We start from the raw sequence: 14,930 nt of genomic DNA, 5'->3' as shown, positions 1-14,930 counted from the left end.
TCAGCCGATCGTACGATCGTAAAGGAACGAACGTCGCGGAAGAGACACCAAGGGTGCGAAACGCACACAAACTGCAAGTGTTAGAAGTCGAACCGGCTCGCTCTCGCAAGGCTAATCTGTCGACGACAGAAAATTTTCCCCGATGATTAAGCGCTTGTCAGACATATGCTGTCTTCATTGCTTCCCTTTATGGGGAGCCACGTGGTCCGTGTATGCGTTTCCGTGAAACCCAGCAACCCCTCACACCCCGTTATTGGTCGACTAATTTGTCGCTAGCGTAACTTTAGCTGGCCCTTTAAAGCGTGTCTTTTTTTCTCCTTCCATCTACTTGGCACCACTCTTTTTCTGTCGTTTTTATTCTCGTTCTCTTCTTTTTTTTTTTCTCTTTATCATGTATAAGCGTCAACCCGTGACGAGCGTAATTTCCGTGTAACCGTGATACCCAATAACCTTATCGCGATTTGAACTAATCGGTCTTGGGACAGGATCTTATCGATGCCCTGTTTTTTCAACGACTTAATGAAATTCATAGGACAATTGAAACTTACCGAGAGCTTATTAGCGTTGCGACGAGCGATCTTTATTACGGGATTGTTCAAAATTAATGTCAAAATTGAAGTTTAATGATTTGAAACTAATTGTAAGAGGAAAGATGAAAGTGATGTCTCAAAGGGAACTATTTCGAGCGCTGTGGCTTTTATTTGGAAGAAGCAAAGAATTGGAAAGCAGCGTCAAACAAACCTACGATGCATTAAAATTGCTTTTGCCCCCGAACGAATTTATTTCTTTTTTCTTTTACCAAATTTTTGAATTATGAAATTACAAGACAAGAAACGCCATCTTTCCCGTAACCCTCGCAATTTTTTCAACCTTTCGAAATATCAAAAAACCCGGTCGTTCGGACAGTCGACCGGATTATTACGACATTCTGGCATCAAGAAGACAAGTGACGGACGAAGACAAAAAACAATGGTGGAAGGAGAACGAGAAAAGAAGAAGCAGACGGAGAAAGAAGCGGAGGACGAAAAGATGGTGGAGGTTGAGGAGAAGAGGGGAAGACGAAGAAGAAGAAGAAGAAGAAGAAGCAGAAGACGGGCGTGTGGCGTGCGTTCGTCGTACGGGACGTGTTATTAGCCGGCACCCTCTTTCACGTTGCCCCATCTCCTCGAGCATCGCTCGTCTCATCTCCTTTTTTCTCTGATTTCCTATGCGGGGGCTAGAAACGCGTTTAATTAACATAGCTGGCGTGGCTGCATCCCTCTTCTCTTGGGTGCCGAGCAGACAGTCAGCTTTCACGGGCCATTGCACGCACGATACCACGTATTACGAACTATATTTCTTTCTCTCTCTCTCTCTCTCTCTCTCTCTCTCCCTCTCGCTCGTCCGCTCGCTCTCTCTCTCTCGTTTCCTCTATGTCTTTTGCTTTGAGTTTACCATGGTCCCGGATGTACAGTGTGGGTGTGATTTAAATGTTAACACGAAAATTCGAGATCGATGGCCCGCTGAAAAATACAACGCGGATGCATCTTGTATGGTCGTTAAGGATACATGGCTACATGATAAGTAGTTTGTTAGACTTGGACCATTTTGCCCGCGGATCGAACAATGATTTATCCTTTTGAGAGTTACATTCTTTTTCGTATTGGTATAAGCCAGTTTTTTTTTAGTGTAATTCAGTAGGATAATATTATACAGGGTGGGGACAGGAAGTATTTGCATATACCCTATTTTCGCCAAATAGATAGAATACCTAACGTCATCATATACTATATTAATTGTTTTATTATAACTGAAAATAAAAAAAAGACCATCAATATCCTTATGATACCGTCCGTATATGCGTAAACAGGCGGTTCAAAGAAAATTTATTACAAGAAAGAGAACGTTAACCTATTAAATAGAAACTTGCATAATCACAAAATTCAAAGTTATTGAATCAATAAATTATAGTCACTAGATCAACGATAGGTTTTGCAAATGTACTAAATGTGGAGTAATTTATTTAGAAAAATAGATATGAACGATACATAGAAAAATGGAAGAATCAAACAAGAATCATCAAATTTGAGACTAGAGTTGTAACAGGTTAAGTTCTTTAACTACTCGTGACTTGTAGTTTGCTATTTCTAATTCTTCTAAAGGGATACTTCCCATCAAATATTTTTCCAAATGAATAAATATAAATATTTCTATGAAATGTTCATTTCAATGATTTAAATTACAGATTTTTTCTTCAGTTTCGGAATAATTTAAAAAATAGAACCGACGTTAATGTAATAACGCTTAAACAACACTGTATATGCAAACACATTTGCCGTGGAATACTCGGAAGGTGAATGCGCAGGCGTGTCTGCGCGCGAAGTGCCATGTGGCGCTCGGTCCGCGGAGGATATAATGCACGCCTACCACAGAAATGCTCTTTTTGACGGATCGGCCGACTAATTTGGTCGTTGTCACGGGGTATGCCTGACGATTAATGGCGACCACCTAGCTTATGCTACCGCGAATTCCTTGGAAATTCTTTCGTGGCTTCGTTCAGACGAAAAAAAGGTTGCCCCTTAATTAACAGATCCGAATGGAAACAATAATAAAGTACTAAAGCTGCTATCCTCGATTTGTTGTCACAACTCGTAACTAAACACATGTGGTAATGAAAAAAACAGGTTCTATCCGAATTCACGGTACTGTAAACGTTTGTTGATATACCTATACGCATATATGTATAGTATTCGCGACGCACGTGCGGTACGTTCTCACTTTTCGAAAGTATATTTCCTATTACGACGATGGCATAATTTGTATATTTTTCAGGTTATACATCGTTTATAATTAAGGGAATAGAAATTCACGTATTATATGTTTGATATAGTTATATGATAATATGTACTCATCTGGAGCATGTAACACTAAATGTATTATACAATCAAACCTTTTTGCGATGACAAGTTGTCATAATAGTAACAAAATCTAGCATATGATACATTTTTGATTACATGTTACAGGCAGAAAATTATGTAATTCTTTATAAAATATGTATAAGCAAAGTTTGTACTTAACTAACTGAAGACTGAAGAATCGCTGAAAGCATGTGAAGTATACAAGGATACTGTCTCTGCGTGGACAGACAAACACGTTCTCACTGTGTTTTTGGTGATTGATGCACTAATTATCACTTAAACACGCCTTGACAATATCAATAATTACAAATAAACGCAACTTCATAACGGCGAACACGAGTGCTGCGCGCTATTTTCGCGAGTCGACTGCCAGCCTCGCCACGCCATCTTGCGTACCAAACAGAAAATGATTTCAAATTTTATCGGCGTGCAATCTTTCGCGGTAAATTTGAAATTCGCCACATTACATCGTATTAGTGGTGAAGCGACTTTTACAGAAGAAGACTAGTCGGCAAAAGAGGCAGATTGATCAGCCTTAAATTTTTAGTATTACTAATAACTTGATAAGGCATAAAAATAAAAATATATATAATATTCTTTCTTCATTGTCATTGGCATAGTTTTACTATTTTTTAATATGTAGTATACCTACTTACTTATAGGTATATATTTGAATGTTACATAATTATTACATACAAAATTCAATATAGTAATTAGTATTCATTGAAATAAGCGAAATAGTTACCAGTTAACTAGGAACTTTGGACATTATTTTCAACTTTTATCATAACAGAAAAAGCTCTTTAGAACGAAGAAACAAGATGTAATAAAATAAATATATGTTAACAAATTTTCTCTTTGTATTCGTAGTACTAAATAATCATAAATGTGATGCCTTTTGTAATGATATTTGAAAATGATTAACAGACATGACTAATCGGCTTCTTGGGAGCCAATTGGCTAGTCGACTAGTTGGCCAAAACCCTAGTCGATATATTTCTACATTATACATATACATATAGTTAGTAAAATTCAGATTTTTCAAATTATAAACATAGAAAAAATGCGCCGTTACTTCCAAGTTCATTTTATTTCCAAGACAATAATGCAACGTACAGTAATCTCATTAATAAAATATCGTCATAAACATTTGTGAATAATAAATTGGAATTGACGGTAAAGAGTAGTAGATAACAACGATATTGTGATACTGGCAACACAAAAACGACTAGAGATAATAAAAATGATAAGATTGAAATAAAAATGCAATTAAATATGCAACTGTTACAAGTATGTAATGGTTCTATACCGTCCAATTTTACAATCATTTAAAATATTGAAAAATACACGAAATCATTAGGCACAATTTCAATATATGTAATACTTTTTTAACGAATCAGGAATTTAATAAAAATATAATCAGTCTTCAATAATGTTTAACAGCTGTAAACTGTTAAACATATCTCTTTCCTTTTTATCTTATTTTTTTGTATTTTTATCTTTTCACCTATAGTTTACTATAATTGAATGAGTTCTCTAAATTTTCTTCAAATATATCCAACAGTACCTGTCACTGTAGGCAGAAAATCATGAACTACGAGTAAATATAAAATACAATTTATGTTCTAATTCAAGGAACTGGAGATCGATTTCATTTTAGCCGCGTTAGCAGTTGCAGCTAGTTTAGGCGCCTCTTGTAGAGCAGAATCATTCGTTACAATCTGGTACGATTGTGCAATTTTTTCTTTCTCATGAATTGCAAGGCGCTGCCATTCTTTTTCCAATTTGTCCATCAAATTTTCTCTTCGCACCAGAGCCTCCTTGATCACGGATTGTTCATCTTCGTGCACCCATTTTTTCCACATGGCCTTTGCGTCTTCACTAAAAAATAATGTATACAAAAACAAAGATTATTAAAGATTACCAGAAAATTACAATAAAATAATTCTAGTACTTTTCTTCATCCTTATGATCCAGGATTACTTATAACTCGACTTCCCAATTCTTTTTTATTATGTTTTCACTCATCTATCCTTGTACCATTCGCGTCTTTATCGTTAGAGACTCCATCGTAGACCACCTATTTGCGATCTATCGAGGACCGAACGTAAGGCGTACAGGATGACGAACGCCTTGGCACGTATTTACGAAACACTCGATGCGTGTAAGCGGTTAGTGTACATCAAGAGATAAAGAGAGAGAGAGAGAGAGAGACATGAATGAGTCACGGCTTTCGGTTGCAACATCGACGAATCTCGACTAATTCGAGAGATGCTATTTGTCGTCCTAGACCCTTAACATCGTTCACGGTCACATAGCGATATTGTACCAAATCTGGTCATCGGATGAACATTAAAGGAACTTACAATATATTTGCGGATAAATATTTTTGAGTTCTATTCGTACATATATAATTTTATGTACATTATAGTCGAATAATCTCGTTCATCACCAACGGTCATGAAATAACATTTCCAACAATCAAATGAATCTACTATTGTAATTTGTTAAAATTTACCTGTACATTGTTGAATCCGTACAGACTTTTTCTCGTTGAAGAAGTTCCGCTTCCCTCTTATCGATGTTGACGAATCCCCATTTTCTCGATTCTTCGTCCAAATCGAGGTTTTCCGTATGATACATCCTCTTTTCACGAATTAGTTCCAGCCTATTCTTCATATCCCTCAGCCGCAAAGCCTCGTCCCAACACTGCTTGTTGCACGCGTGCGTCTCCCTCTTCTTGATGTCCTCGATCTTGGATTTCAGCTCCTTGTGAGTCAAGTAAAGGAACATCTGCCTCGAGAGATTCTTGTCCTCGGGAATCATTCGCAACCAGGGCATGGTTTTCTCAACTTCGAACTGTCGAGTATCCTTCTTTTCTGTGTTTTGATCTCTGTCGTTATTATATTTGTTTATCGAGCTTTCTACCTTACATGTATCCACACTATCTTGATCGATCTTTTGATTGGAAATATCATCCTGTTCAGCGAGATTCTTGGATTCTTCATCTTTCGGGCTGAACGGACTACTTTCGCTTAATGTGTCGTTTTTAGAATCGTTTTGTTTGTTATCTAGTTCTGTCGTGGACACTTTATCGTCTACACGAGGAGGAATTTCTCTATTTGGCGAACCAGAAGCTGGAGACGGACTACTTAGGTTATCGTCAGATTCGTTAGTTCTCATGTTAGTATTTTCTAAACTTCTATGTGCATAACGGGCCGAATACTTGGAAACAGGTCTCCCAGGTTCATGGTACGAATATCCTGGATACGCAGGATAGCGCAAAGGTTCCGGTTCCGTTTGTACAATTTCTTGCTCGCGATAGGTCTTATTGCTATCTTCGGTCATTTTCGAGCCTCTACGACGAAAATTTTGATCGATTGGACGGACAACGTTTATCGAATCTCTGTAAGCGCGAGAATATTGAAGATTGGTACCTCTGAGAGTGTCCCAACCCGTATTGGTTGATTCTTTGGGACAGACGAAGTAAGATTGATATCTTCGACAAGTTCTAGGTAGATACAGACTCTGTTCCGCTCGTTTCTCTCGTAATTTTTGCCTCAAAGCCTCTAACGACGTTTCTTCCTCGCGGCTTTTTACTCTTTTTCGTTCCTCCAACTCCCTTCTGTACGTCTCATCCTCCTCCTTCAACAAATTTCTCAATTTGTTCCTTCTGACATGTAACCTTTCCGCTTTTTTAGCCTTCTCGAGCTCACCTTTGGGGTCTAAATTCCTATAATTCCAAGAATCGTAATGCTTGGCAATTCGGCACTCTCGTTCGAAGTATCTCGCGATTTGTTGGTAATAATCGTGCTTGAGCAACGCCTGGTTGTGTTTCTGCGCAGCTAGCTGGTATTGCCTCTCTCGATATCGTCCCACCCTTTAAACACGAGACAAGCTTCTGTTGATGATCTCTTGACAATATTTCGAATCTGATTGGAAAAAAACAAGATTTAATCAATCATTGAATAGAGCGATGGCGACGTTTTATTGATCAAATTGGTGCAGAAATTTCGTTTTATCGATGATACAATATTTTATAAAAAATAATTACATATCGTCTTTATTATCCGATTATTATATCATCGACGCGCAAAGTGGCAAAGCGTTAGTAGGTCGAACAGATTCATCGAACGATGTTCATCTCGTGAACGTGCGCGATGATCGATCCGACCTTCGTGTCGATCGGCTCACGGATGCATCGTAAACAGACGTGGGATACGTCGTAGGATCAAGCGAAGAGGCGTTTCAACCGAGAGAGTCACCGAAAACATCCTAGAAGAAGAGGACCGTCTTCTATTTCGAGCTTGCGTCTTTCTGTGACGTCACGTCGACGAAAATATCACGCGGTTAGGGAGGTGCAGTCGTGGCCCTGATGTGTGGTCCAGGTCTCAATCTTTCCCAGACTCCCAAAAATTCTCAACCACTTCGCTCTTCGGTAATTCCTCTTGTCGACGTTGGCGAGGATCAATCGTTCGTAGATCTAAAAGGGATCCTAATTCGGTCGCGAGATTTCTTCGCTTAGGTCCAACGGGACCAGTGAACCGCGAGGATAATCCGGAAGATTTCCCGAGTGTAAAACGTCTCGAGGAAAGTGGGTCGTGGCTCTCCCACGTAAAACCGATCCCCACCTTTTCATTTCGTCGTCCAGGAGTCCGTCAGTGGCGCATCGTACACGTCCTCGAGAGGATCCTCGTCATTACGCACGCCCAGAGCCGATACACAGATCCCCGTGCCTCTTTGTCTAATTCCATCGACAGGTGGAAGTCGATAGAAAAGTCGAAGCTAAGACGAGAAGAGAACCCTGTGACAGAATAAAGAAGAATGCCTGGTGCCGGTGGTCAACCACCACCGCAGAGGACCACCTTCAGGCCGCCCTGGGTCAAAGATGGTCCGTCACCTTTACCTATGCCTACTGCACCCTGGACCCTCAATTCCAGAAGAGATTCGAAATCAAAAGTCGAGGAACCACCTCCGTTTACCCAAGTTACTTTAAAAGTGAGTCTTTCTTTTCTCAGTTTACTTTGTCATCGTTGACTTTTAACACACGATCAAACGGATTATCGAACAATACGAAAGAATTATCAGCAAAAGCCAATTTTAATTTATTTCAAACAAATTACACGTTCACCGGTTGAATTTGCTTTTTTGTCTGGTTTCGGGATCGTCAGGGCGCTAGCTCATTGTCCGATCAAATACGGACTTATGCTACTAGAAACGACGAAGAATCAGGCCCGCCTTGTGCAGTCTTTTTCCATTCAGATATTAGGTTTCAAAGTCACCAGGCTTCACTATTAATAACTTGCGTGGGTGTCGAGTAACAAGTTCTCGCGTATAATCATTTCGACAAGTAGAAATTTACAAGGGCGTTGCATCTGAATTGTACAACGTAGCGCGATTATTATTAGAAATATGAAATTACACTTGGAGAAACCGTGAGCAGCTAATTTGTGGAAATATTTACGATTCGTTGTATGCGCTTCTGTACGTGTGTAAATCAACTACGCCACCTATGCAAATCATCCGAGTTATCGTACTTTTGTTTATTTGCATTTTTCGTCGTGCGACGATTCGAAAACGCGTACTTTTGATATTTTGGCAATGGGCCACGCGAAACGACCGAACACGAATGGATCCTCGATCATGCGAAAACGCGAGAAACGTGATGTTCGAAGTTCCAAAGACACGTGGAAACGTCATGATCATTCGCGTCACGCTATTGTTTACAACTGTCGCGAGTAGTTAGATCATCGACAAGTTCGATCGCAATTTACGAAATCCGCGATCACTTTCGCTACGTCTCGATATTTTTAAAGCGCATACGAAATTTTCTATCGAACGGTTAAGTTGAAAATTTTCCAACAAATGCGAAATTCAGAAATTCCAAAAATATCTATGAATAATCCAATTAACATAATACAAAAATAAACTGTTTTCTATAAATATTCCGTTTGCTCTAGAATTTCTTTAATCGCAAACGTTTAATACGATAGATAAGGAAGTTTTTAATTCCATGATTGGTAATATGATCGAGCTTCTCGCACGATAGAGACCTATCGATTCGTTTTAAAATTTGAATCATGCGAATGGATTATCGGATTTTAATATAATTAAACGGAGATTTATTAGAATCGTCAAGCTGTTCGTACACGTGCCTACATGAGACATCAAAGGGATTGAATTAATTTGATTTTCTCGATACATGCACGATCAGAGAGAGAAGGCTAGCCTTACGGGTCCTCGCATATAAGCCTCTGGGTCACGATTATTTAAAGAACACGCGTTTCTATTTCAACTGTCTTGCCAGCTGCGTCTTCCGCCAGTTTCTTAACGAGTTTATATTACGGTTTTGCGTAAATATACCGATAAGTTGTGCTGGATTTGCAAATTCTACTCTAAAGATCTGCACGTTTCCATGTTCTGATAATCGTCCCAATTTTCCCATCCGCGCTTCAACTTTCTTTCATAAAACGATAGCGTCAACAAAGAAGTAGTACATTCGTTTTAAACAGAAGAAACAATAGGATGATATCATGAAAAATAATGATCGAAGTTTCTAGATTGAAAACGATCGCGTAGCAAGTGCGAATTAGATTATTTAAAGACGACCGAACGAACATCGATACTTGCCAAGAGAATTCTCGAGACTTTCTTTCTTTAGGAACGAAGCATACTAGGTGGGGGAGTACGGTCTTTTTCTTTTTATCTATTTTCCAATACGACTATCTTTCGCGGCACGCACCACGTACTATCATTTTCTTCCTTTTACCACGCGTCATAATCAACGAGTCCTGCGAGTAATTGCCAACAGGCTGATCCAAGATACAAGGCTGCTGCGAATATAAATATTCGTCGATCGTGAACGATAAAGTGATTGTAATCGAAAAACTAAGTACGCGACGACTGCCGATTGGCACGTAAATATTACTAGTACGATAATTAGTAGTAATTTTTAGACTCTTCGCGAAAAACGTTTCGAGTAGATGAAAATAGAATAAACGTGAAAGAAGTGGAAAGCATATTTTTAAAACGTACAAACACACTACGAAGTATTGTTCGTTAGGGATAAGAAAATACTTTGATAAAATACTTTATAGAAGAGGGAAAAATTCATAGTGAAAATCTTGATAAAAGGTGATATTGATAAAATGATAAAAAATTCAAAAAAGAGAAATAAAAGTGTTTATTGGTTTATAGAGTGTATCGAAACCAGAAGCGAAGCCCTCGGCGGAAGCACAGCCACGTAAACAGAGCAAGATCACAATAATCCCGTCACAGCCTAAAAGCGAGAAGAATACGAGCAGTCAACCGGCACCGACGAAGCTTCGCGAGAATGGACGACAAGAGCCAAATTCGAGGCCACAGCTCGAACGACAGGTTCGAATCGAGAGGTCCCGATCTCGAGGTGACACGATACCTCTCTCTAAGAGTGAGAGCACTACAGGTAACGGCATGATCCTCTCCGTAAAGACAAAGCTTAACCATAAACCATAAACATTCGTAATATCGTCATAAACGACAAAAAATTATCAGATCTATTCTAATCGATATCTTTTATATCGAGCCAACACGACAGTTGTATATCATGTTAAACGTAACAAACGTTTTCAATTATTTAACTTTCTTCGCAGTAATGATCATCTATCAAACGTAATAAAAGGCACGAAAATTTGCGATACCATTCGGTCAGGATAAAAATAAAATTTTCGTATAAATAGGAGCGCCGACATTATCAAAAAGCTCGTCGAGGGCAGCGATCCCACCACCACCACCTCCAAGACCTCCGCCACCACCTCCGAGTAGAACGATCTTGAAAGATCTTCCGCCACTAAACGACACGCAACAGCAACAACTGGAAATGTTGAAACAGAGACCACGGAAACGTCCTGACTGGGCAAGCATGATGAAGGAAGTGGAAAGCGGAAAACCTTTGAGACACGTGAAATGCAATGACAGAAGCGCGCCCTTGATCGAAAGGGTGAACAAGGTTACAGCTGATCCAGCAGGTGATCGTCGATCGAACTTCGATTCTACTCAGATTTCCCTTGGGTGATACTTTTCGGAACGAGCAACCGATTTCACCGTGTTTGTCGATTAGTCGCTAGTAGAAAACCCTTTTGTTTTGTTACGTACCCCTTGAACCCTCTTTTTACCCTTGCGAATGTCGATCTAAAGGGGCTCGTACGAGTATAATCAATTAAATTGTTAATAAGCTTTCATTCGATCAGCTTTTGTTTCTAAACTGTGATATGACCTGTTTGTAGTACACACAGTAGCTATTGTTCTGATCCCGTTCTCCTAGAAGAGAACCCCTCTCGTCTGTAGTTTAATAATATTATTATCGTTGAATTAACTGTTGTCTTCGTGTTTAGTGGGTTTTTATCGACATACCTCTTTTTCCTATTTCCTTTATCCCCTAAATGAACTTTAAGGCTGGAATCATGGAGATTGTCTCTGAATTGTATTTATTATAAACGGTGTACGTGTGTCAGTTGTACTGATTGAGTGTTTCTAACTAGGGAAGGCACACTTTGTGTTCGAATCTGAAAAATCGAACATGCATAACCAATTGCTGAAGCAGATTCAGGAAGGTGTAAAATTAAAGAGAGTACAGACCAATGATCGATCGAGACCAATGCTAGAGGGCTTGAGGAAATTCCGAAGGCAGCTAACGATAGAGGAGCAAATGCAAAAGTCTGAAGAACCCACGGATGACTCTATTTCGGATGACATGGACGACATTGATGCCGTAAGGGATGACTTACAAAGTACTAAACAAATGCTTGCGCTTGAACTTAGAAATAAGGAGGCATTAGAAAGGGAGAACAAAAGATTACAAGTACGTTTCTTAAAGTATTGTTAAGCCAGAGTATCGTCAGAAAAAACGGCGACAATCTGTTGATTTTCCTTGATGTTTCCTACAGGCAAGGATTTTAAATCTTGAAGCCGAAGTAGACCATGCAAAATCTCAGAAAAGCGTGCAAGAACAAAGGAAGTACGACGAGCAAATAACAGAATCATTGAAAAAGGACGCTCAGCAAGCAAGGAAAGAGGCTGAGAAATTTGAGAAAGAATATGAAATTGTCTCGGACGAAAGAGACAAACTAAGAAATGAATTGGAGGAAATGAGAAGGATGTATGCTGCTTTAGAAAAACGAATGAAAGCTGGTACAAGCCAATCAATATTTACACCTACTTAACTTACTTAACTTAGACTAGGCTACTTAACTTTCATTTCTACTTAAGATCATTTGCACATATTATATACGTAATACTAAAAAAAATCATAATCTTAGAAATATTTTAACAATATGCATAACAAAAACTTTTAATGAAAAACTAAATGTCTGATCTGACCTGTTATTAGGTTTTCATTAATAGTACTAAACCTGCTTATGCTTATACTAATTTTGCTTCTTTATTAAACGCTTTGCAAATTAGAGCAAGAGTTAGAGCCTGTACCGATAATTGAGCTACCAGATGATGGCCACGAAGCAGCTTGGTACAATGTTTCAGGAATGGCACTGGCTGGTTGTCCAAGTGCAAAAGATGTAGCAAAAATAGCTTCTCAAAAAAGTATAGACAAAAAAGAACCGAGTGAAAGTGAAGAAGAGGAAGAAGAAAATTCAGAGGAAGAAGATGACAAAGATCCAAAGGCAGCAGAGAAACGGTTACAAAGAGAGATTAAGCTTTTGACAACCAAGATTAAAAATTTCAGGTGAGTAATAATATATTAAAGTTTAATATATAATAAAGAAACTAATGTCAATTTCATCAAATAGGGACAAAGCTGTTAATGCTAGAAAAGAAAGACACGCGTTAAAAGATCAAATTAAACAGCAACAAAAATTGTTGAAAGAAGAAAGGAAAAAATATAGACATCTTCAGAAAGAAGTTGATAAAATGGCAAAGTTAATGTCAGAAAGTGAAGATGAAGATACAGAGGAAGCGGAGGAAGAAGAAACAGAATCAGAAGAATCAGAATCTGAAGAATCTGAAGATGAGGAAACTGAAACAGAAGATGAAGATCAATCTGTGGAAGATCAACGAAATACATTACAGGTAATACAAACTGTTATACAACAACATGTTACATAAGAATCTCTTAATTGTATGTATATTTTAACAGAAACAAGCCAAGAGACACGAAGGACGTTTAGCTGCATTAAGAAAAGGTAATTACCTCCTCAAAGCACAAGTCGACAGACTGATAGATGATTTAGTAAAACAACGGGAAGATAGTATCAATCTCCAAGAAGATCTTGACTCCGTGTTAGCAGAGTTAGGTTAAGTTAATGTAAAAAAAACATTTTTAAGAATGATTATGAACAATTGTATACATACACATATAAGTATTACATCTGGAAATATAGAAAATATTATGTCTGAAAAACCAGACGCAACTAATACACGCACACTCACCTAGCGCCTAGCGTCTTTTGTAGAAAATTATACAAATAGAATTTTTGTTCAATCAACTGCAGAGCATAGAGCTACTATTTCGTGGTACCAATTATTAAACGCATTAATTTCTTTTCTTTAGTATTTATGGTAAATATCTTGTGTACGCGTAACGATACTTACGCTGTACTTACAAGTAATGACGTAACGGTCTAGAGATAAAACATCAAACCGTATCTATTGATCGAAACAAAAGACGCAACGTCAAGGATATCATGTAATGTAAGTTTTCTATACAACACATCTATACACATCTATCGTAAAATTTACCGCGAATGCCGGAAATGTTTATATGAGATTACAAATATTGCTTTTTTTGCTATTTTGTTGTTAAATATTTTTTAATAAAGACGATTATTACTCGATCATCACGTTTCTATACAGGTTATTTACAAACTAAAAAATCAATACAACACTTACATGCTTGCACTTGAAATCAATCAACGAGCAGGTTATTCCCAGAATGTACAAGCTATATTTTTTCAACGATGATATTTTATTTAGAGTACACAATAACATACGTCACTACGTTTATTACGACTTCAACAAAACTGCAAATACGCATTAACGTAGTTTGAAAAGAACGCTTACCTACATCCAACATGAAGTCATAAAATCCCTAGTGATTCTTCTTACATTGGCGTTGCAAACATTTCCCTTGTATATAGTTTACATTACGAGAGTATAGCCATCGTCGTTAACAAATATAACAAATTTTTATTGAACAATATTTTCTCTTTTATATCTTCCTGTTGCATCAACATTTCAGCTAATACAATTAGAAAAGGAATGCGAATTGCCGAAAATAAATGCCGAATAAATGAGCGGAAATGATAGATAGCGGTGTTTTTAAAACTCAAAATTATATTTGAAATATCAGAATATCACTATTGTTTTCCAATGGGTTACATATTGTATGTATATATACAGTGGTGTTATAGTTTTAGAACATTATTTGTATCTTAAATGCTCCTAAAACCTGTTCCATTTATAAAAATTTTACTCGTCATAAACAATCTGACAATATCGAGTATAGCAAAACTAATTACACCGAAGCTAAATTGAAAAAATATGCTGAATTCTAATCGCGGGTAGATCGTGTTCTTTAGGAGATATTTTCACAGAGATGATACAAACAATGTGAGATACTTTAATTATACAGCTAGGGTTAATTTCAAAGTGCAGGTAATTAAATTCTTATTGCTCGGTTTTATTATCACTCTTAAATTACGTACATAATATACACGCTAACAAAATAAAACGGGAAAGTAAATTTATTAAAAAAAAAAAAAAAGAAAAAAGAAATCACGTATGTATATTCGTTTACATAAAAACATTCGGCATTACGTTCGACATAGCTTAGGTCGAAAATTAATATATCTTATAATCAGGGTATGAGTTTATATTGTCCACAAACTGCTTTACTTTTGCGACTTTTGAATGAATTAATAATCTTCACGTTGGGTATCCATCCAAACACAATAGAAATAAATATACCTCTTCTTTTGTAACAATATATCGGCGAATGATGGCATCCGTGTACTAATGTATAAATGTTAATATTTCTTTTTT

General features: G+C 37.6%; 2 protein-coding genes across 6 annotated transcripts; one reads left to right on the top strand and one right to left on the bottom strand.

Annotated features, from left to right (window-relative positions):
- Positions 1 to 3,968: 3,968 nt before the first annotated feature.
- Positions 3,969 to 13,939, bottom strand: LOC105667088. Of its 4 annotated transcripts, none has more exons than XM_020868341.2 (4): positions 13,779 to 13,939; positions 7,529 to 7,701; positions 5,416 to 6,777; positions 3,969 to 4,778 (listed from the first exon to the last, which is right to left on the bottom strand). In XM_020868341.2, the coding sequence occupies exons 2-4, from the start codon at positions 7,534 to 7,536 to the stop codon at positions 4,523 to 4,525; spliced, it is 1,626 nt and encodes a 541-aa protein (XP_020724000.2). In that variant the 5' UTR covers positions 7,537 to 7,701; positions 13,779 to 13,939; the 3' UTR covers positions 3,969 to 4,522. The 4 variants fall into 4 exon arrangements, with proteins under 4 accessions (XP_020724000.2, XP_048270376.1, XP_048270377.1 ...); XM_048414419.1 differs by lacking the exon at positions 13,779 to 13,939 and adding an exon at positions 13,482 to 13,749; XM_048414420.1 differs by lacking the exon at positions 7,529 to 7,701.
- On the top strand, positions 7,722 to 13,726 carry LOC100650553 (glutamic acid-rich protein). 2 transcript variants are annotated; one of them, XM_012320167.3, is made up of 8 exons: positions 7,722 to 7,895; positions 10,095 to 10,341; positions 10,616 to 10,903; positions 11,417 to 11,736; positions 11,822 to 12,065; positions 12,414 to 12,615; positions 12,680 to 12,959; positions 13,027 to 13,726. In XM_012320167.3, exons 1-8 carry the CDS (start codon positions 7,722 to 7,724, stop codon positions 13,186 to 13,188), a joined length of 1,917 nt encoding a protein of 638 aa, XP_012175557.1. In that variant the 3' UTR covers positions 13,189 to 13,726. The 2 variants fall into 2 exon arrangements, with proteins under 2 accessions (XP_012175557.1, XP_003393873.2); XM_003393825.4 differs by having other exon boundaries at positions 12,339 to 12,615.
- Positions 13,940 to 14,930: the final 991 nt, after the last annotated feature.

This window comes from Bombus terrestris, chromosome 2 (genome assembly GCF_910591885.1).
Source record: "Bombus terrestris chromosome 2, iyBomTerr1.2, whole genome shotgun sequence".
Taxonomy (NCBI): Eukaryota; Metazoa; Arthropoda; class Insecta; order Hymenoptera; family Apidae; genus Bombus; species Bombus terrestris.
This window is presented reverse-complemented; position numbering and strand designations above follow the sequence as displayed.